At 40.3% G+C, this 24,082-nt stretch overlaps 1 protein-coding gene across 1 annotated transcript in view; it reads right to left on the minus strand.

The window, feature by feature from the left end:
• Positions 1-4,371: 4,371 nt before the first annotated feature.
• Positions 4,372-24,082, minus strand: part of FBLN1 (fibulin 1) — a 103,613-nt gene continuing 83,902 nt past the window's right edge. The window contains exon 17 of the mRNA XM_048824742.2: positions 4,372-5,543. Coding sequence (XP_048680699.1) covers positions 5,404-5,543 — 140 coding nt within the window. The 3' untranslated portion in view covers positions 4,372-5,403. The remainder of the gene's footprint in view (positions 5,544-24,082) is intronic.

Below are 24,082 nucleotides of genomic sequence, written 5' to 3' on the forward strand. Positions count from 1 at the left end.
GGGCCCCAGCCGCTATTGATGGTGGCGGAGGCGGTGGGCGGGAACGATGACATGGCGGCAGGTGGGGGGGCTGCCGCCACCCAGGCATACATCCTGGGGGCTGAGGGAGGGACATCCGCATTGCTGGTGGAGGAGGCAGTGGGGGAGGACGCTGTGGTCGGTGGCGGGGCTGCAGCGGTGGGGGTGGCCCCTGCCATGGAGGGCCTGGTGGTTTTAGCGGGGCCCTTCCCCTTCTTCTTGCCCTGGCCTTTCCCGCCAGCCAGGGGGGCTCCCCTAGAGCCTGGGGAGCCGATGGGCATGGTAGTGGCAGAGGTCACCCTGGTGCCCTCCATTGCCGATGCCCCAGCGGGGACGGTGGCAGGTGATTAATAGGAGTTGGGGTCAGGTAGAAAGGGACAAGCTGTGGGGTGGACAATTCGGGGGGGGGTACATGAACCACCGTACGCTTGTCCAGAGAGTCCTGTTTGGTTGGCTGGTGCTTCTGGCCCACGCGGTGGAATCAGGGCGAGCAGCTGAGTCCAGAGGCAGATGTTGGACAGCCAGCAAAGATGGTGGAGCGTGGGGGGGGTGAAGATGGTAGTGTGGGGGTTGGGAGAACACAGATGGATCGGGGAGAAGCTCCATGCCACACCCCCTGTGTCCCTACAAACACAGGCAAGACACAGTCAAGGCCTCCCCCCACACGAGAGCACAGTTCAAAAGTTACTCAGTCTTAGGCCCCCTCCATGGTGATTTGTAGATTCCCCGGGCGGTGTTCCTCCGGTGGACGGCTTTTTCTCTGTCTGTTTTGGGTTTTATTTTTTGCATTCCAGAAATGCCGGAGTAAGTGATAAGAGTCCTCTCGACTGGAGACAGGTCCGCAGACAAACAGCAAGCGGCTGGGTCCGAGGGCTGGGTCCTTCCACTCCCCCGCTCCGGGGAGCGGGTCAACAGGCCCCCCCCCTCACGGGGGGGGGGTTCAGCTGGACCGGCAGCAGCGTCCGAGGGCAGGCGGCGGGGGGGCTAACAGCCGGCCGGCAGCTGGCCAGCACTCTAGCAACAGCAGAGAAAGAAGAAAAAAAAAACAAAAAGAAAATAAAGGGAGGAGAGCGTCTGGCCCGGTCGGGGGGGAAGCTGAAAGCAGGGGCAAAAAGCAAGGAAAGCCCAGGCCAGAGGGCAGCAGCAGGAGAGCAGGCTAAGTAGGTCCCTTTTCCCTGGGTAAGGTAACAGGGAAGGTTTCAGAACAATCAGGAACTTTCTGGAAACAGTTAAGGCGGACAGGCTGATTAGAGCACCTGAAGACAATCAAGAAGCTGCTAGAATCAATTAAGGCAGGCTAATCAGAGCACCTGGATTTAAAAAGGAGCTCACTTCAGTTTGTGGTGTGTGTGCGAGGAGCTGGGAACAAGAGGCGCAGGAAGCTGAGAGTGAGAAGGCGTACTACTGGAAGACTGAGAAGTACAAGCATTATTAGATATCAGGAGGAAGGTCCTGTGGTGAGGATAAAGAAGGTGTTGGGAGGAGGCCATGGGGAAGTAGCCCAGGGAGTTGTAGCTGTCATGCAGCTGTTACCAGGAGCCACTGTAGAGAGCTGCAATCCACTGGGCCCTGGGCTGGAACCCAGACTTGTGGGTGGGCCTGGGTTCCCCCATTTCTCCATCCCCCCCCAACTCCCTACTTGATCCCGGAGGAGTTGAACTGGACTGTGGGTTGTTGTTCTTCCTTTCCCTAAGCTGGCCAGTGATGAGGCTAACTGAGTGAACGGCAGATTTGAGCCATGAAAGTGGCCAAACTGAGGGCTGCCGTGAACCTCTGAGGTGAGAAAATCTGCCAATAAGCGCAGGACTCACCAAGGCAGAGGAGGAACTTTTGTCACTGTGTGTATTGCATATGTCTACTAATTTAAGGAATCAAATGCTAAATCCACCAGTCATAGACATGTGGGTTTGTGCTACTTTTTAGATTTAGATACCAATGAATTGTCTACAATCATCAATATGCATGGTTTTTCATGACATGAAGTATTAAAACTATCGTGCAATATCCCAGAGAATTTCTCTGCAAATCATGAAATAACTTTTGTCATCATGGCACAAACATATCTGACTATTCTATATGGAATATACTCTTGTGAACACTATTAGGAAATTTGTTTGTGTTTCTTTTAGATATTGTCTGGAGCTCTTTAATAGGTCTACTAAGATTGCATGCACTATGCAATTTTCCCTTCTCTGTCTGCTAATAAATTATAAATCCCCTCAGGAAGTTTTTTGGGTTCATTTGTTTTTTAAGTGGGAGGATTTTTTTTTTTTTTTTTAAAGCCAAAGTATCTACAAACTGACGAAGATTTTCCCTAGTTGTTTTTTATTCATTATCATCCACCAAACACTTTGAACAAAGTACAGACCTTGGGCCCAATTCTTGGTGTCCTCCAGCCACTCTGCATTTCTCCAATGGTACGGACAGTCCCTAATCAGAGCTTAAATGTACAGCAATACCCTGGTAGCAGCTCCTGTAGCCCAGTGAGCATAGCTAGGATCTACCTATGTACCAGTGCTGGCAGACAAGAATCACTGCCTCAAGGAGCAGTGGACAGTCTGTGAAAGACAGAACAACCGAAAGATCTCTCTCATACTGGGGACAAGGCTAGCATTTGTCATCCCTATAATTAGAGAGTCAACCTTTACCCACTTAAAACTTACCACCACAAGCCTTTTGCTGAATACAACTGTGCCTCTTTAGAGAGCCTGGGTCTATGTATTACTTGCTTTTGAGCCTTATGACTATTCATTATTTACTGTGACTTATCTCCTAAATCATGTGTTATTGATTCTGTTCTGAGTGGATGACAATTTTTAATAAACAGAATAATAATGGTAGTGCATACTCTTGTTGTCAGAAAAAACTTGCTCATTTGTATATGAATACCAGTATTCATGTGAATAAAAGTGCCTGTGCTGACATCCATGCAATCAGAAACAGTGTCTGGGAAGAAAAATGAACCAAAGGGTTCAAAAACATTTTGAACCAAATTGCAGTGGATTCTGTGGACAAACTCATGAATATATTTTCCCATTGGGCTAGCTCTAATTATTGTCATTCACACATACATACTACAAATTATTTTATCTGACTTCATGCTATTTGTAATGCTTGTAAAGTTGAATGCGACACGCTTGGATTAGATGAATATCTATCCTTTCCTGTTGTCATTAAATGTTCTGATTTACTCTACGGGCCTACTATAAATTAAGGAATGTCATGGTGATTATGGCACTGAGCAATCACTATCTTCATTAGATGTGAAACATAAAATCACTGCTGGATAAGTACTATCTCATGACTTCCAGGCTATTCAAAAAGCTGGTTACAATTTCAGATTATTTGGATACACTATAAGAAAATAGTTTTCCAGGAAATAGGAGTGATGTCTTTTGCCATCCTCATCTTCAGTATTTTATCCAAAAAAGTGGACTGGATAGGAGTGGAGGTGGAGGAATAAGAGTAAAGGAGGTTGTAAATGAGTTTGTTCATTAGTTTGAGCCTAAAAGTTATATTTTACTGTACTAAAGTTCTTTCTGATGCAACTAACTATACAGGAAATGAGCAATCACAAACTACAATCTAGATAATCAGATGGAACCAGTTTTCCTGGTTTTTGATACTGATGCTATTTATTTTTCCTGCATTGGCTAGGAGGAGAATTAGATGACTCAATGGATCTTTCTCATCTCCATTTTCTCAGGCACTATTAATTCAATATAATAAAGTGGGGGTTTTTTTGTTGTTGTTTTTTTAAAGAACAATTTAAAATGGCTAATAATCCCTGAAGACAAGGTGTTTCTTGTGATTTGGGGTTATCCAAAAATCTCCTTCAGTTGGTTGAATGATGAAAGGCACCTGCTCTGAATCCACTTGCTACCCCAACATCTTTCTATCTAAATATGGAAACTATTTAAGGAGACACTGAGTATTGTCCAGGGAGCCTTTGAGAACACTGGACATGTTTTAGATTATCACTGTTTCATGATGGCATCCTGAAAGCCAAATTATGTACAGTAATCCAGGGAGTGTTCAGTAAGTAAGGTGTAATTTAATATAACCAATCAAATATTCTTTAGTCAAAACTTATATGTGAGAATGTTTTTGTTATAAACTCCCAGTTTGTGCCTGAGGTAGACTGGCCTCCCATCAACTTCAGTGGGGTTTGGATAAAGAACCTATATGCTAGTTAAAAGGCAAGTGTTTGTCTAATAATGGGTGGGTGAACTGGCAGGGTTGTGTGTGTGTGTTTGTGTGTGTGTTTCTCAGATAAGCAGGAAAAAGAAGAAACACGGGTATTTTCCCACTAACTCTCTTTTTTCTTCAGGATTCTCAATTACAGACCAAAACAAACATGGAGCTGTTTATTTTCACTTTTGTAATAAAAAGATACATTATTTTCATTACTTGGATGCCCAGAACATACATTCAACATTAATTTATTTAAGAGAGTTTCATTATATTATTGCATATGTTTTGGTCTGGTGCTCAGAAAAGTCTATAGCTTAACATACTAGTTTCTTTACAAAGTTTAAAAAATATATATTGTACTGTGCTTTACTTTCTGGAGGTGTTTATCTAGAATTCCAATGTACTGGTGAGTATATGTTGGTTTGGAGTGTAGGCAATATGCTGCAATTCTTGCAATAGATTATTTCAAATTAGAGGTATTTGGTTAAGTTGGATCCAACACATGCTTCATTTTATAATCAAATAAGAGGTACAAAACATGAGTGTTTTATCTGATATGTGCAAAGACTTGTTCCTCTTGCTAGCTTTACTTCCTTTTGCAACTCCTCTTGTAACTGTGGCCAAACAGCTTTTTTTAAATCTTTAGGCCAAGATTTTAAAAATGACAATTGATTTTGGATGCGCATCTTGAATTAATTTAAAGGGGCCTGATTTTCAGAGGGTGGATATTTTGGCATTTTTTGAAAAACAGGCCTTTTCCAATATTTCAAATTGGGCACCCAAAAATTTGAGGCAAAATGACTCATTACTTTTTGGACTTTCCTCCAGTGGTACCACATATTCATTACAATGGTCTAGGGCTAGTCCATTTCTCCCATGTCCTTTATAGTGCTGGCTATCAGATAAAGGAGCAATAGTTAAGATTTGCCTGAACATTTACAAAAAAAATTAAATTCACTAAGCAGATGAGCACTTTTATACCATACTTATTTATAAACACCATTAGATCAGGTTCATTTATTTCGCTCCATCCTACATCTAGTCAACATAGCTTGGTACTTGTCTTAATTAAACTATATTCCAAATATTAAAAAACAAACTATTGGGTTTTACAAACAGGCATATAACATAATAGTTTGTGGTAAGGATTTAGTCTGCAGTGGCTTGCTTGTTTCAGATTTTAAAGCTCTACTAAAACCAATATTCAGACACAAAGATGTGCACGTTGACAATATTACGATGAGAGACAATCCCTTTAATCACATAGTTCATCTCCAGTTTCAGAATGGCATGGAAAGGTCCAACAATGGGCTTCACCTGACGAACTACACCTGTGGGGGGGGGAAACAAAAATAAGCAATGAAGTTTAATGCAGTGAAATGAAATGGTTTCTGATTAACTGTAGACTATATGGGGTTGTGAATACTTTTGATTAACTATTACATTTACAGAATGTCAGTCTGGTTTGCAAACATACAAAAAGGCAATGATTATTCCCCTTTCATATTTTCCCCAGCTCCTGTTTTCAGTACCATTACTAAAACACTGATAATGGAAGAAACGCTGAATACTCTGCAGTTACCAATATTTTCTTCCACCTTTTGCCCAATCTATGCAAACTATTTTTCTAAAAATAGAACATAAAACATTGATTTGTTTAAGTAAAGCAAGATGCAGATTATACTAGAGAATGTACAAAGAGATGGCTACATAAAACACCAAGAATGAACTTTCCACTCTATTTCAGACAGGAGAGATTACAAGGAACGCTAATTGTTAATAAGCACTTCTCATATACACATCAATCACCACCAATTTTCATATTATAGTGGGCCAAATTATTATAAACAATCCCACTGAAAGCAGTAAGATGACAGCTGGAAGGAGGTAAGTATGCAAGGTGAGTAAGGAACGTGACTATCCGAATCTGGCCTAGTGTTGTTTGAAACATGTTGTTTAATTTTAAAAACTAATCTCTGTTGTTACAGCTGATCACATTTTAAATACATCACTTTCACATTGCTTCATCTGCAGTGGGACATATGATGAACAAATAAAATGATAGTGGAGCAATCAGTTATACTTTTTAAGGCCTAATCTTGCAATTTGTTCTGCATGGGCAGACCTCTGCAGCCAAACAGAATAGGTGCAGGAACTGGGGGCTAAGGCCCTGATCCTGCACCATTAAAGTCAGTGGGAGCTTTGCCCTAAGTCAAAATTACACAAGATTTGCTTCCATGAACTATGTTATTCTCCATATTAAACATATCATACAGCTACTCTATTATTAGTACTTGTAAGTTTAAAGTGGTCAAAGATATATAAATCCAAAGCTAACTGACAGACAGCAGGAATTTGGTATAGAATCCCCTTTTCAAATACTTGATTCTGACAGCTGATGTGTTACTATGGCATTTGATTTGGTAGGAAAGATAGTTGGAGTGGATTATTTTAGTCGTATTCCTTCTAGATCTTAGGGGTTATGTTTCAAAGCATATAGCACACCGTCCTTATGGAATTCCAAAAGAATTCTTAGAGCAGTTCCCTAAGAACACATTGGCTTAAGATCTGATGGTGGAGATAAACGTTTGCTTATGTAGGCTGTCAGCACCTTTTTTCTAGTGCAGTGATGACATTACAGCTCTGTTCTGTTTAAATACTGACTAATATCTTCAGCATGTAGTAAAATAGCAAACTTTTCACCACATTCATTTTGCTTGCCATATTTAATGAATACACTTCTTTTAAAGCATCCTTTTCCCCCTACTTTTTTTTTTTTTTTAAAAGCTTTCTTGGCCAGTATCCTGCACCTTGTAAAATTGACTTGTGGTAGCAAGGGCTGTGTAGGGGGGAAAAAACAATCTCTCTGGAATTCCCCTTCCTGTATGGTAGGAAGTGTTTTAATAATATTACATGACGTTATTGTGGAAATCATCTTCCACCTCACTGATGTGAATTTGCACTATGGAATCCAAGCAATAGCATCTAATATTTAATCCACTTAATTTCTTTCTTGTTCTTTAGTAATGTTCAGATGGTAAGGGCTAGTGTTCCTATTGAGTAATCCTTTAATATTTTTAGTCTCACCTCTCAATCTATTCACTCAAAGTCAGATTGCACACCACAATTTATGTAGTCATGCAACTGTGTCTAAGATGGTTGATGCTACAGTACAGAACTTCTGAGCATTATGGCTAGTGTCTGGCTATGCTGAAAGGACAGGAGACATTAGATATGGGTTTAATCAGGCCGCAACTTTATAATTGGATGTCTGGGATTAACCCAGCGGATAAAATGTGCAGTGCAGGTGAAAACCCCCACAATTCACTTGGGGTGGTGGTGGTGAGGGCTTTTTTTCAACCCCTTCTCCCCCCCCTCCCCTTTCTGTTCATGTCCCTCCAGCAGATCCACTGCCAAGCACCTCTAATTCCAGCCAATGCCAAGGGAGGGGGCTTCCACGAGCTTCCCCCCCCCCCTTTTCATCTAGGTCCCTCCAGCAATTCCCTTGCCAGGACCTTACTGACCACCCTCTCCCCCTCGTAGGAGGGCTTAAGGTGGACTATAATGATGGGGGGTTGGCTCCCTGCTGTACCAATCAGAGGAGGCCCCAACTGCCCCCAGCTTGCTCAATTACCAAGCATGTCTCCTTAATTCCTTTTCCAAACCATTTATCCGTTCTTTTTTGCCTTAACGTATGGAGTATCTGCACTGAACATCCATTATACACTTAAATAAAGAGTTCCGATATATGGCCTACCACCTGTCATGCTATGCCTGAACAGAGCCCACCTGAACCTGCTGCGAGGAAGGCAAAAAACCCCCCACTGCACCTGGCCAATATGGTGGTAAGGGAAAAATTCCTTCCCAGCCCCCCATAGCGGGGCAGCTAGCGTAATGCCCACAGCAGATATAGCTAATCACCCAGCTTATTTGTGACCTTAATAGGGAGGAAGGGTGGGTGCTGCCCAGCCTGTTCCGAGTGAATGAGGGGAGGGGCCAGACCCAGGCCCCTCATTCCTAAGTGGTGAGTCATCCACCACACTGACTGCTGACTGACTGACTCTATCCCCCTCCTCTTCCTCCAAGCCAGAAAGCATTGCCCTCTTCTTCCAGCCAGCCAGCCAATCCCCACCCAACCCTGCAACCCATTTAAAGTGCAGGGCGGTGATTGTAGCCAAATGCCATTACATTTCATCTTTATTGTCTCTTCTGATTCATTCAAATAAGTGCTTAGTAAAAGACAGGTGAAATTTAAGTTTGCTTTTAGAAGCAGCTGATAGAGGGAAAGAACAAAGGCACCCTGTACAATTTGACAGTTCCTCTATCGTTACTTTGCTGCTGCTTTAAAATCAAGACTAATCATGGGCCCGGGAGTAAATACTGCTCAAATGAAAGTTTTGTACAGAAAATTGAAGTGTGATGTTTTTGTTAAGACTCGCTGTGGTAAAATTATGTGGAATGTGGTGTATCCTATATTCTTTCAATAGTTCTTTGTTTTAAAAAACAGATTTTTTTATCAATTTAGATTTGTATACAAAATAAAAAGGGAGTGCCCCTGCAATAAATTGCAAAACAGAAATAAAATTAAAAAGCCAGCAGAACACAAAACTCCTCCTCCATCAAATATGTAGGAGCTGCTTGGCCAGGCTTCCTTACAGGTAGTATAGATGAAGCTGAACCCTCTCTAAGTCCGATTTCTGGAGAAGCTTCCCTGCTGTGCCACATTAGGGTTTTATGATATGTGAAAGAAATTAACTGTAAAATGATCTGGTGGACAAACACATGCAGTAGGACCGCCTAGTGTACAATAATCAGTAACATTTACTCATCAAGAGTTTCCGTTTCTTCCTTTTGATAACAAGTGATACATGGAACAATTGATCCTTTTCCTCTTACAAGCACAGAAGAAAACCATACACCAGAGCTGCTGAAAAGCTTGTAATGGGGCCTTATAGGACAAAGGCTATTCAGTTATCCAGATTCCGGTAAATCTGCTACAGTTGTCCTGGAAGCGGTTTTGAGACATTATTGTAGATCATGTGCCATAATTTGTCATCAGTTTTTAAGAAGGGTCTGATCCTCCAAGGCCTTGCATTTTCTTCAGTCATTTATGTGTGCAAAGTGCTACCCCATGAGAATTCTCTCCTTGCCTTCACAATGACTGTGGTGCTTTACACCCACTTTGCACAGGGGCAGGTGCCTACACAAGGGGCAAAGCGCTTGAGAATCAGGCCCAGTATATTTAATACACACGTTTGGTTCTTAGTATCAATCACTGTTTCAAAAGCTTTCATCTAAAATGCCACATGTAGTACTTACGACTGCTTTTACACGAAGCAGATTTATCAGGCACGGCAGCATTTGCACAAACATGTTGTTTCACGATGCATTTTGGCAGACCAAAGGTAGGGTTCAGCTTTGTGGTCTGGCTCCTTCCAGCATTTTTAGTTGAATATTAATATTAAGTACAAAAACATACTTTACAGTAACAGGAAGATTACAATTTTGAACATACACAAGAGTCAAGAATTGCAGGAATAAAGCAGCCACTTTCTTATCTCACTTACACCAGTAATGGAGTAGCTCTGGTGATTGCAATGGATGATCTACAGCCCCCTCCCCGAAATACAGAAGCATGCCATGTAAATCAGAGTTAAACAGCTAGCTCAATACAACCTTAGGTTGTATTAACTCGAGTGCAAGTCAATTTACATAGCTCTGAGTATCACCTTTCTCACCCTTGTAAGGTTGAACCCCACGGGTTGCCATCCAGGATTGTCCTGGAGTTCCCAGGAATTGACAATCAATTTTTAATTAAAGATTGTCATTTGACAATAATATGTCCAATAATATGTCCAACCAAAATTGGCCATGCTAGCACCCACATGTGGAATTGGGGCACACACATTCAAATATTACAGTCACTGCTGATTTTCCTTGGTTGTATACTGCTAATCTGACCTGGGGGGAAATTCCTTCCTGACCCCAAATATGGCAATCAATTAGACCCTGAGCATGTGGGCAAAACTCACACACACCTGGGAAAGAATTCTCTGAAGTAACTCAGAGCCCTCCCCATCAAGTGTCCCATTTCTGGTGATTGGAGATATTTGCTACTAGCGGCTGCAGATGTACTCAAATGTTGCACGTACAATATGACAGTGCCTACATCAGAAATCAAAGCAATACTAAAAGGTGGGTCATAAACAGGCTCCAGGTTGCACACCTATTGTGTCTTTTGCTTTTTAAACAAAGACAGTATGCATATTTGGGTCCCAAATAACCATGTGTACTAAATGTAGGCAAGGGTTTCTCACCACTTTTGGTGTCTTCTCAAACTACGAACCTGATGCAGGAATAACTAGGTGAAATATTATGCTGGCCTGTCTTATGGAGTAGGTCAGAGTAGATGACCATAATGATTCTTTCTTGCCTTAGAGTCTATAAAAATCTATTCATCTTTATTAGGGCTTTCAATTAAAAGCAATTAACTCACGCGATTAACTAAAAAAAAATGAATCGCGACTAAAAAAATTAATTGAGATTAATCATAGTTTTAATCGCACTGTTAAACAATAGAATACCAATTGAAATTTTTTGGATGTTTTCCTACATTTTCAAATATAATGATTTCAATTACAACACAGTATACAAAGCAGACAATGCTCACTTTATATTGTTATTTTTTATTACAAATATTTGCACTGTAAAAACAGCAAACAAAAGAAATAGTATTTTTCAGTTCACCTCATACAAGTACTGTTGTGAAATCTCTTTATCGTGAAAGTGCAACTTACACATGTAGGATATTTTTTGTTACCTAATTACACTCAAAAACAAAACAATGTAAAACTTTAGAGCCTAGAAGTCCACTCAGTCCTACTTCTTGTTCAGCCAATCACTGATACAAACAAGTTTGTTTACATTTACAGTAGATAATGGTGCCCACTTCTTGTTCTCACTTTCTGGTCACATTGTGAACAGGCATTCGCATGGCACTTTTGTAGCCGGCATTGCAAGGTCTTTACGTGCCAGATATGCTAAACATTCATATGCCCCTTCATGCTTTGGCCATCATTCCAGAGGACATGCTTCCATGCTGATGATGCTCGTTAAAAAAAGTAATTAATTAAATTTGTGACTAAACTCCTTGGGGGGAGAACTGTACGTGTACTACTCTGTTTACCCACATTTTGCCATATATTTCATGTTATAGCAGTCTTGGATAATGACCCAGCACCTGTTGTTCGTTTTAAGAACACTTTCTCTGCAGATTTGACAAAATGCAAAGAAGGTACCAATGTGAGATTTCTAAAGATAGCTACAGCACTCGACCCAAGGTTTAAGAATCTGAAGTGGCTTCCAAAAACTGAGAGGGACGAGGTGTAGAGCATGCTTTCAGAAGTCTTAAGAGCAACACTCCAATGCGGAAACTACAGAACCTAAACCACCAAAAAAGAAAATCAACCTTCTGCTGGTGGCATCTGGCTGACTCAGATGATTAAAATGAACATGCGTCGATCCGCACTGTTTTAGATAGTTATCAGGTAGAACCCATTATCAGCAAGGATGCATGTGGTTGAAGCATGAAGGGACACATGAATCTTTAGTGCATCTGGCACATAAATATCTTGCAACACCGGCTACAACAGTGTCATGTGAATGCCTGTTCTCACTTTCAGGTGATATTATAAACAAGAAGCAGGCAGCATTATCTCCTATAAATGTAAACAAACTTGTTTGTTTGAGAGATTTGCTGAACCAGAAGTAGGACTGAGTGGACTTAGTTTTATTTTTGAATGAAGTTTTTTTGTACATAATTCTACATTTGCAAGTTCAACTTTCATGATAAAGAGACTGCACTACAGTACTTGTATTAGGTGAATTGAAAAATACTATTTCTTTAGTTTTTTACAGTGCAAATATTTGTAATCAAAAATAAATATAAATGAGCACTGTACACTTTGTATTCTGTGTTGTAAGTGAAATAAATACATTAGAAAATGTAGAAGACATCCAAAACTATTTAAATAAATAGCATCCTATTATTGTTTAACAGTGCAATTAGTCTGTGATTGATCACAATTAATTTTTTTAATAGCGTGATTAATCGTGATTAATTTTTTTTAATCACTTGACAGCCCTAATCTTTATCTCTCATCTTCTCTGTTTTGAACACCCTGAGCGGTCTCTTTGATTCAAAACCCTCCCCATCTCCCCAACTGCATAGTTTCCTTATCCTTTGCCATCTTGTATCATTGCCTACCTCTTCTCTGGAACCTTTCCCCCACCTTCAAGAATGTAGATTAATAACAAGCATAATAGTGGTGTTGTCTCACCTGTCCTAAAGAAACTTTCTCTATACCACTTCAGACCTTAATCACAGAGCTCCCTGAGTTTGCTATTTGCTATTACTCAGTTTGGAGTCATTTCTCTCTGTCCACTTTCCCTCCCAACTGGATTCCCACCAAATCTTGTCACTTCTTCTTTATCACCTGCAAAATCCACCTCTTCCTACCTGACCCCACCGTTAAAAGTCTGGTCCATGATCTCATTGTCTCTAACAACAGTAACTTTTCTTCAACCTCCTGGTCTTTCATCTCTCCCCACTCCAGTTCACATAGATGCTGGAACTAGGGGTGCTCCTGCACCCCCTGGCTTGCAGTAGTTTCCATTATATACAGGGTTTACAGTTTGGTTCAGTGGCTCTCAGCACCCGTACTACACAAATTGTTCCAGCAGCCCTGCCAGTTCATTCAATACACCGCAAAGTTATCTTCCTTTGTTCCTCCACACAAACACACACACCCTGCCTTCCTGATTCTTCCATGATCAAATTCATAGCCTCATCTCACTTTCAAGGCTTGGCACACTGTTACCCATGCCTGCATCTTGGATCCTTGCTCCTGCTCTCCTAATACACCCTCATTCAATCATTCCACTCTACAACCTGACTCTGCCTGTCGGAACCCTTAATCTCTTTCTGGCAACTCCATGTTACTTTTCATGCCATTTCCTATGTCTGGAACAGTCTCCTTCTTACATTATGCCAAGCAACCTTGCACTCTTCCATCAAGTCCCTTCTAAATTCTCACTTTTCATCTGGCCTTCCACCACTAACAATCCATTCTGCGCACCTATCTCATAGCTTAATCCTTTAGTTGAGAGCTTAGCTCATGTCAAAACTAAAACACACACATACACCTCCCTCCCATATGGAATTAACAAGATTTTTAATTGCTCAAGGACTTTGCTTTCATGTGTCTCTCTTCTCCTCTCCCTTTTTTTGAAACCTTGATTCAGTCTAGATTATAAACTCTTTGGGGGAAGGGAATTTGTCTTGTAAAGCAGCATGCATACAAAGGACATCTAAAAGAATAATATGTAATTTTCATTTTCAAGTGAGTTCTATTATAATAATAATAATAATAAAAATAGCAAATTCGTAAAAATCCTTAGAGAAATTAGTACTGATTTTGAAATCTAAATGACTGAGGTGTTACTTAAGAGAGAATATTAGATAAATAAGACAGTAGTGTTAATATTGTTAATCCTTTCATCAATATTTCTATTATTATAATCAGATGCTGCAGGTATTTCTTGGCTTGTCTATATCTCTAAGATATAATTACATTTTTCCCCTTTGAAATATGTAGGACCCTCAGGCAGTTCACCTCCATGTCTGGTTTCTGCTTGTATTTTTGTATTATGCAGTCGATTTGCTAATAAGCCTGAATCTTGAACTTGGGAGAACCACTTTATTACCACATTAACCCATTAGGGAGTACAATCCAGAGCGCCTGATCCTATTTTGCATTAGGATTTGGCTTCAGGAAATCCAGACTCTATCGGACAAGGGTTATTAAATGTAAGGCAACAAGATTATAAATGTAAACTAAAGAATTGCAATCAATTTTGATTAGCTCAACTCTTCAACAAATGTTTCAGTCATTCCCAACATACAGCACCTATTTATTACAGACATGTCACAATTATATCTGGGGTAGTTTGGATATCACAATCCCTATCACCCAACCTTCGGTAACTTGTGTCTCTGCATAGGGCAGCTGTTTTTAGTTAAACTTCCCCCATTAATTTTTAAGTATTAGTATTCCAGTGCAGCCCAGAAGCCCCAACCAAGATAAGGTTGTGCTAGACTCCACACAAACACAGAGTAAGAGACAGCCCCTACCCCGAAGATCTTCAATAAAAATATAGACAAAGGGTGGAAGATAGTATTTATTATCCCCATTTTACAGATGGAGAATTGAAGCACAAAGAGATAAAGTGACTTACCCAAAGGCACGTAGGAAGCCTGTTGTAGAGTCAGGAATTGAACCCAGATCTCCTGAGCTCAGGGCCTTAACTACAAGACTACCCTTATTCTCTTTAGCACCCTCACTTAACCCATGGAAAATTTGCGTCACAGAGATACCCATTTATCGGAACAAGCAAATGTTAGTAATGACCATTGTGTATAGGCTTGATCCTCTCTCCACTGAGATCAATGACAAAGCTCCTATTGATTTTAATGGTGCAGAGTCAGAAGTGATAAACACCCATTTTTTCATGGTCTGTGTGTATAAATCATCCTTACTGCATTTTCCACTTTATGCATCCGATGAAGTGAGCTGTAGCTCACGAAAGCTTATGCTCAAATAAATTGGTTAGTCTCTAAGGTGCCACAAGTACTCCTTTTCGTTTTGCGAATACAGACTAACACGGCTGCTACTCTGAAACAATTACCATTTGTCAAGGTTCCTCCCCCACTCTGAACTCTAGGGTACAGATGTGGGGACCTGCATGAAAAACCTCCTAAGCTTATCTTTACCAGCTTAGGTCAAAACTTCCCCAAGGTACAAAATATTACACCCGTTGTCCTTGGACTGGCCGCTACCACCACCAAACTAATACTGGTTACTGGGGAAGAGCTGTTTGGACGCGTCCTTCCCCCCAAAATACTTCCCAAAACCTTGCACCCCACTTCCTGGACAAGGTTTGGTAAAAAGCCTCACCAATTTGCCTAGGTGACTACAGACCCAGACCCTTGGATCTTAAAAACAATGAACAATCCTCCCAACACTTGCACCCCCCCTTTCCTGGGAAATGTTGGATAAAAAGCCTCACCAATTTGCATGGTGACCACAGACCCAAACCCTTGGATCTGAGAACAATGAAAAAGCATTCAGTTTTTTACAAGAAGACTTTTAATAAAAAATAGAAGTAAATAGAAATAAAGAAATCCCCCCTGTAAAATCAGGATGGTAGATATCTTACACGGTAATTAGATTCAAAAACATAGAGAACCCCTCTAGGCAAAACCTTAAGTTACAAAAAAGATACACAGACAGAAATAGTTATTCTATTCAGCACAATTCTTTTCTCAGCCATTTAAAGAAATCATAATCTAACACATACCTAGCTAGATTACTTACTAAAAGTTCTAAGACTCCATTCCTGGTCTATCCCTGGCAGAAACCAGCATACAGACAGCCACAGACCCTTTGTTTCTCTCCCTCCTCCCAGCTTTTGAAAGTATCTTGTCTCCTCATTGGTCATTTTGGTCAGGTGCCAGCGAGGTTACCTTTAGCTTCTTAACCCTTTACAGGTGAGAGGAGCTTTCCCCTGGCCAGGAGGGATTTCAAAGGGGTTTACCCTTCCCTTTATATTTATGACACCATTCTAAAAGTCATTTGCTGTGTCCTTATAGCACCAAAACATAAGAACAAAACTAATAAACAGTTTTGTTTGTTTTCTTGTCCCGGTCTCCTTCTTGTGATTTCTCTTAGCTGGCAGCTTAACAGATAGAAGCACTTTTTGTCCTCAGATAAATCCAATGACATGATTATTTTGAATAAAGTCAAATCTCACACTTGATTTTACATGGAAGTACTAAATGCAGCCTATCTTTGGTGAGGATAAAGGACTTGTCTTGAAAAAGATGCCAATAGATTGTATTAAATGGTTTAACTGTAAGACTCCTGGGTGCTCAGAAATCAACTTGGGATAAATAGTCATGGAATTATGGGAAGAGTAAAGGGTACATGGTAGCTGATATTGAGTCCAAATGAGGAATGAACCACATTCTGGAGTCTTAATCTGCAGTGTACATATTAATTCAGCTCTACTGAGAATAACGCACACTTTTTTGTCTGTTTTTTTATGTGATGTACTTTTAAAGAGACACCCTGGAAAGGGTATTTGAAAAGGGAAAAAATTGGCTGCATATTTGAAATACCAAACGTAGCCAAACAAGTGTCAGCATATCTAGCTGTTCACTTTTCTTTAAAAATAAACAAGTAGAACTATTAAATAGTTGTTTATTTTTGGCTTGATCTGGCACCACTGAGGTCTGTGGGAATTTTTTTCATAGACTTTATTGGGAGTGGGACCCTCGGTGCAATTTAGAATATATGAAAATAATCAGCGAGAGTGCACCATAAAAATAGCATGTGGAATGTCACATTGAATATTGTACGACATACAGCTCCTTCAGTACATTTGTTAGTGTCATTTTCATTGTGAAATATAGTCACAGGCTGCAAAGAGAGGGGGAAAGATTGCAGTAGCTTTGCCTGTCAGTCAACTTCTAACAGCCATGCTATGGTGACAGCTACTCTCTGCAGAACCTGCTGTGGTTTGCCAGAGGAGGAGACTTCAGCTGCCAGTTCTGATCAGGCCTGTAGGAGCCTGGGGCAATGGGGACCTGTTTAAGAAATAATGAGGGGAAATTGGCTGGCTTGGGATCTATGCCCCTGTTGCTTCTGCCACTGAAGCTGATGGCAACAGTTCTATTTACTTCAACAGGAGCAGGACTGGACACTAAACATGGCTGCCAAGTGTCATGCGTTTCATTTGACAGCTCTGTCATGCCTTCGGACATTTCAGAGGTTGGGTCACACATTCAGTTGGTCTGTTCCTCCAGGCTGGCCCTACTGCCTAGCCAGCCTGCCTACCTATGGCCAGAAGCTGCCTGGAGACGTCAGGCTAGGTAGCCAGAGAGGCAAGCTGTGCAGCAGGTTCAGAGAAAGATCCATTGGTTTTCCTCAGTGTAAATAAAAACGATGAGGAAGAAAAAGGGAAGTAGGGTTTTCCCTGTTTAATGCTGAAATTGCCCCACGGTGGCTTATCTGACAGATTAATGATAATACCCGCGTATGAAGTTTGGAAACTGTGGTAGTTTAGCTGCAGGGAGCAGAAAAAAGTGAGACATTGAGGGACAACTTTGAAAACAGACTGATTTTAATGATTTTCTCTGGAAAAGTTAGTAACTACTTTATCCAAAAAAAGTAATTGAAAATTGGATCATCATCTGACCAATAACTGGGTTAAATTTAGAGACTAAATTCAATTCCTGGTATGTGAAATAGAGGGATGTGAGTCCTGCTTTAAGTGAAAAACTTAACTGTGGACCTGTGACTGACCCCTAAGAGGGGAGTTTTTCAAAGATATAACACATATCCTATTTTTTCCCTCTTGCCATTTCTCCATGAACCTTTACGTGGACACTGTCAGCACAAATTGACTAATTTGAAAAAAATCAAGCATCTACTGGAACCCAGTGACTGAAGAGAGTTCCTTCCCTGTCCTCAACAGAGCTGCAGAGCCTGACCTAGTTGAAATGTAGCCACAAAAGCTGGCTGGAAACTAGAATTCCTGTTCTGTAGGAAATCCCAAAGTATAACCTCCCTCTCCCCTTCCCACCCCTTCAAAAAAACATAAAAAGATCCTATCAAAAACACTGCTCTGAAATAGAACAAAAAATGAAATTACAAAATTTGCCCTGGAATGGGAATTCCAAAATTTTGTTTAGGAAAAAAAAAATCAAGACATTTCCTTTTGACCTTTTCAAATGTTTCTGAGGCTCTCTGAGATGCCTAGAGCCCTTGCAGCCTGCCAGGTGGAAAACTGGATAGCTCGGGTTTCCTATTGGTTGGTGCTCTCAGGCCTTCTGGGATCCTGAGGAGCCAGGAACCCTGGAACTGTGTATTTCAAGGCAGGATGCCTGGTGGGCTACCTCAGAGTCAAGGACCCTAGGGGAATAAGTCTCAGAGCCCAGGTCATCAGACACAGGCTTGCGCTGCAGGGCTATAAAATTGAAGTATGGATGTTTTGGCCCCTCCCTGCTCATGGGGTCTCAGAACCCGGACTCCAGCCCAAGCCTGAAGGTCTACACTGCAATTTTATAGTCCCAGAGTCCAAGCCCTATGAGCCTGGGTTAGCTGACCAGGGCCAGCCATTGCTGTGTCGCAAGTATTTTGTCACAGTGTAGACATACTCTGCGAGACCTGAATTTGAGGTATCCCATCCGGCAGGCTGCCCCAAAGCATGGGAGGCTAGGGATATATCTACACTGCAGCTGAGAGCCAGCCTCCCAACCCGGGTAGACTGGCTTGCACTAGCATGGCTCAAGATAGCAGTGTGGAACTTGTGGCCTGGACTTTCAAGGCCACCGGGGCTGCTAGGCTTGAGATTCTGAGCTCCCCCCCCGAGCCACAAAGTCCAGCTGCCTAGCTCCCAGGGTACGTCTATGCTGCAGTGGGGAGCTTAGCACCTACCTGACACCTTGAAAAGCATCGAGCAATTATCACCTTGAAAAGCATCGAGCTTTAAAAGCGTAGAGCTTTTAAAAGTAATGATTGGATTTTTTTTAACAATTTCAAAACTATTTCTTTTCTCCTAAATGCAATATAAGAAACAGCTGACTTGTGCTGAAACTTTACCAAAAATTTAAAATTCATCCTAAAACAGAAACAAGCATGAGAAATTTCAGCCTGAATGGTTTAAGTTTGGCAAAGTCATAAGCAACTGAAAACAGGGGTTTATAATGGTAAGTGTTGGGTAACTTTAACTATAGGCACCACTGTCAGCTCTGTCCATAATTCTATATTTTTGACCACATTTATTTTTCAGTTTATTTACTTATGTACTCTCCTTTTCTCCTCCACATCTATTTCTGTATACTTTTATATACACAGTGGCCAAAATTTTCAAAACTAGAGGTACCATATTCAGAGGGGCCTATGTGATTTAAGAGTTTAAGTTTCATAGATTCTCAATTAGACTTAAGCTACTAAGTGCCTAAGTCACTTTTGAAATTGGGACTTAGGCACTTTTGAAAATTATATCCTACATGCCTTAGGTTGGCTCCTAAATCCTTATTTATGCTTCTAAATAAGTTACCTGATTTGGGTGCTCCACACTTTTGAAAATTAGGGCACTTTTTAATGCACCAAAATAAGGATTTTAGAGTCTAACTTTAGGCACCCAGTTTTGAAAATCTTGGCCAGTACTTCAAAAGTGTACCTAACAATTACAGATATTTATGGCCCAGTTATATTCCTGTGAACAAATTCTACATTAGCATGGAATCCACGTTAATATATCCACCTATGTACCTAATCTTCTAAACCTGTTACACTCAGTGAAATATTCAAAATATACCATCAAACAAGAATGAAGGCCTAATTCACAATGCTGTAAGGATATTATACTGCAAAGTAAATGGGAATCTATTTCAGTGTTTTGAATTTTGAGTCATGTAACCATATTTATGTTTGTCATGTGTGGCAGCTCAAGGATTAATGCTATCTTTGGAGATATTTTTGTGTGCATGGTTTGATGCCTGCAGTGGTGGTTACCAAGAAATAATTTGTTTTCTAAAGAAAAGTAATTTATTAATAAACCAGATTCTATCAGAAATTCCGGAAAAAACACACGACAGGAGCCTTTATCATTACTGTCACAAATAATTCAAGAGCAATGTAGATAAATTCCATTAAAATGGTGAGGAAAAATGAAAAGGATCATTTAGCCTTTGAATGATGGAAAAACCTTAAGTAATGTGGTAGCTCTTTGGAGATAGCAGGCAGTATACGTATCTGGGAATTGCCTATATTCTGACAGCTAGATTGTGCCTGTAGGCACAGTTGTGAGCAAGGAATAGACTTGGGAAACAGAGACTTCCTTCTCAAGCACAATTCCCTCCCTGATTTCTACTTACTCTGGGGCACTAGCTGCCTCAAGGAAACCTTTCTGGGTGTGGTGTGGATGGGGCCATAATACCACACCCCCTTCATGACAGGGTTACTATGTACGTAGGAACTCTGGATCTTTCTGTTGACCAAATACACTGAGATGTGCCATCCCACAGCATCTCTGGAAGCATTATAATACTTCCAGAAATTGTTAAGTAGTTAATGCACCCTCATTCCCGTCCCAGCCTGGTTCAGGTCCCTAAGCACCATTAATGAACCCTAAGTAATTATGGTGACAAACAATTAAAGCACTCACAGTCATTACAGTGACATAATGAAACTTTACACACACGCGCGCGCACGCACACACACTAACTTACTCACTCACTCACTTACTGACCTTTGGGCAGAAACAGTGTGGAAAAATTTAGCCAAGAATTTGAATTGTGTGCATATGTGAATGTTGTATACTTCCTGAAATACTGAATCAGATAAGAGAGAACTTTTTATTATATTACCTCAACATGGTCTCTTTCAGTCAAACTATACATATCTGAATGGACAGCTCACTCTTCATTATAAGCAATTAGGCAGTAACTAGTTTCAGCCCATACCTAGAAATATGTATGTAGGTTTTGTGGTGTGGAGAGCCCAGCAATCAAGGGTAAGCTGCAGTTCATCATCCTTAGCTTGATCCAGAGAAGCTTCTATTTGGGGCTGTTCTTTCTCCTCAAACTCCTACTTACTAGAGTGATCCCATCAATTCTCTGTTTTTCTGATATAACCACCATTGCAGTTTATTTCCCTGGTCCTAAACATCTTGATCTGATATTTGTATAGTTTGATTAAAGTTCTGTTTATAAAGAGTTTATAAATGATTTATCAATTGTAATAGATAGCTAAAGAGCCAAACTGGACAACAGGTTGCTTCTAACCATCTAGAACGCCTTCCACTGATGTCTCTATGTATAACACACACTACTCCTGTAACATGCTTATGACTATTAATCATTTATTAACCCTTTATAAATCATTTATAAATGAAACTTTATGTAAAGTCTGACCAAATAAACAATTATGTCTAAGCTCTTCAGATTGCAATGAAACAAGTCTATGAAGTTTTCAAAATGGGTTATAAATTCTTATAAATTTAGGATTAATGAGTCTTAGTTACAAGGAATTCACTTTCTTGATTCATAAGGAAACTACATTAGAAATGCCATGCTCAGGGATAGTCTCAATTAAAAATGAATCTTACTTTACTCAATGACCATGTTCGATGGTTCAAAAATTTGGGATGCAACTTATTGTAAATGCAATACTTCAGTTGTTCATCAAAAATTAATTTTATGAACACTTGTGAGCTTTAGAAAGCTTTTCATTGAATAGAAGGATCTGTAGTTCTTAACTATTAACAGGCTTCATGGAATTTATAAGTTTTTGGCCAGAAACGAATGGTAAATATTTTCAAAGCTATTATCTGTCATGTTAGATCATATAGCTTAAGTATTGTGAAAGAGTTAAAAGCAACCTTGGCTTCTAGTGAGGTTTGGCTTGTTTACGAATACTGCGATCTTTATTAAGGGTACCCAATAAATTCAGAAAGATGTGCTCTTATCTTGGTTTTGGCAAACTCAAAGTGCTTTTAGATCTTGGGTTTGCCTTGGGGCCAAAACCTTGCAAAGGGTTTCCAAGCTGACAACACAGTGAGATTACGCATGCACTAACTGCACTTGCACTATCCTCAGAGACACAAACTATTTTCCACCATTTTCATTTTTCATTTTTTCTGTCCTAAGCTTTTGAAAATTTTATCTGGGTTCAGTAGGTTTAGTTTTTCAGCTGTCACAAAAAGATGGAGAAAACATCAAGGCTGAATGTTAAAATAAGAAAACCTAAATCATCCTGTGTGTAGGCAAAACAATCTCTTGTTTAACTCACAATGTCTATTTATTTATATCTATAGTTTATTAGTCCCAGTCATCATAGTCCTTAATGTGTGTGCAATTACCATTTTGTGTATGTCATCTGAGTGCACATTTATTAACATTTGGATCCTCCCAGTCGCATTGACACACAATCCAGTTTCAGCCAACCTCCAATACAATAGCATATCCATGTCACCAAGGCAATTAATTATTGTAACCTTAAGCATTTCTTGGCTGTGAGCCACATTATGGCACACAGCAGGACATGACTGTGTGATTCAATTTACCAAGAAAGATAAAGCACCTAATCCTGAGGATTTGGTGTGAGAGCCCTTACACAGCTAGTAAGTCATCACCTGGGGATGATGGCTGTGTTGTTATTGTTAGCAGAATTTCTGAAGAATGAAGTTTTCTGAGTGATAATGCATGCTAATCCCTGACCAAATTCACAGAATAAGACTAAAGTAAGGGGTCAGTACACCACATTTAACCCCTTTAAAGATAATGATTTCTTTTAAGTGAGCCATGGCATCCATGCATCATGCTGGGAAAGATTTATGATTTGGCTTGAGTCTTATTATTTTCTCTGCGCAGCTCTCATGAAGTGCAGAAGCTGCTGCAGGAATCAGATCATAGGAGCAGATGTACAAACTCAGTAGTGGCAGCACTATCATTAATAATAAAAATTCTTTGCACTTTGAGATCCTGGACTGAAAAGCAAAAGTGCTTTTGCAAACAGGACCAAAGCGCCTCACAATGCTGAATTCGCACAGTGAGTCAGTGGCAATGCTAGATTCTGATATCACTCACGCAGGTGTAATTCTATTGATTTATACAGGTATAAATAAGAGCAGAATCAACATTCTGCTGGTGTATATTTTTCTAATTTGTGAGGCTCCAGATATGGCCACACTTCCTCATATACATAATCTGGAGGACCACACCTCAATACATTGTTTAAAAGTTAACAGAGCATATCATACTATTTGTCTACGGTATGTAATTTGATCCAGTGACCGACAGCAGTGGTGAAAGCTCCGATGCTAAGTATCAGTTTCCTGAGTCATTCAGTTTTCCCCAAGTAGGCAGGGTTTTGAATTCCCATTGCAATTCACAGATCTTCAACAGTAAGATTGATTTGTTTGTTGGTTTTATGAAAACTTAACAGAGGATGACATGTGTTAATGTTTTTGTGGTGTGTTACATCTTCTATATGAGGGCTAGAGAGGGATATAGATCAATGAAGAATGTTTCATTAACTAGCTACTGTACAATGCACTGGAGTGAAACTTGGCATCAGACAGATTATTTTGCTTGAGCAGGAAAATAATTCTTGCTAGAAAAGTGCACTCACCATTTTTCTTATAGACAATGAAAATTCAGCTCCTACTTGACTTTCTTGCTCGTTTTCAGAAGAGCCCTCCAACTTCACACATTTTGGGGGTGCAGGGGAAATGCTTCGACTACTGAAAGAACAGGAGTACTTGTGGCACCTTAGAGACTAACAAATTTATTAGAGCATAAGCTTTCGTGGGCTACAGCCCACTTCGTCAGATGCATAGAATGGAACATATAGTAAGAAGAAATATATATATGTACAGATAAGTTGGAAGTTGCCGTACAAACTATGAGAGGCTAATTAGTTAAAATGACCTATTATCAGCAGGAGAAAAAAACTTTGGTAGTGATAATCAAGATGGCCCATTTAGACAGTTGACAAGAATTGTGAGGATAGAACCAAAGCCCAATGCCAACTCTGTCCACATATTTATTCAAGTTACACCATCATAGGACCTAATCACATTAGCCACGCCATCAGAGGCTCGTTCACCTGCACATCTACCAATGTGATATATGCCATCATGTGCCAGCAATGCCCCTCTGCCATGTACATTGGCCAAACTGGACAGTCTCGATGCAAAAGAATAAATGGACACAAATCTGACATCAGGAATCATAGCATTC

Source organism: Caretta caretta, chromosome 1, assembly GCF_965140235.1.
Source record: "Caretta caretta isolate rCarCar2 chromosome 1, rCarCar1.hap1, whole genome shotgun sequence".
Lineage (NCBI taxonomy): Eukaryota > Metazoa > Chordata > Testudines > Cheloniidae > Caretta > Caretta caretta.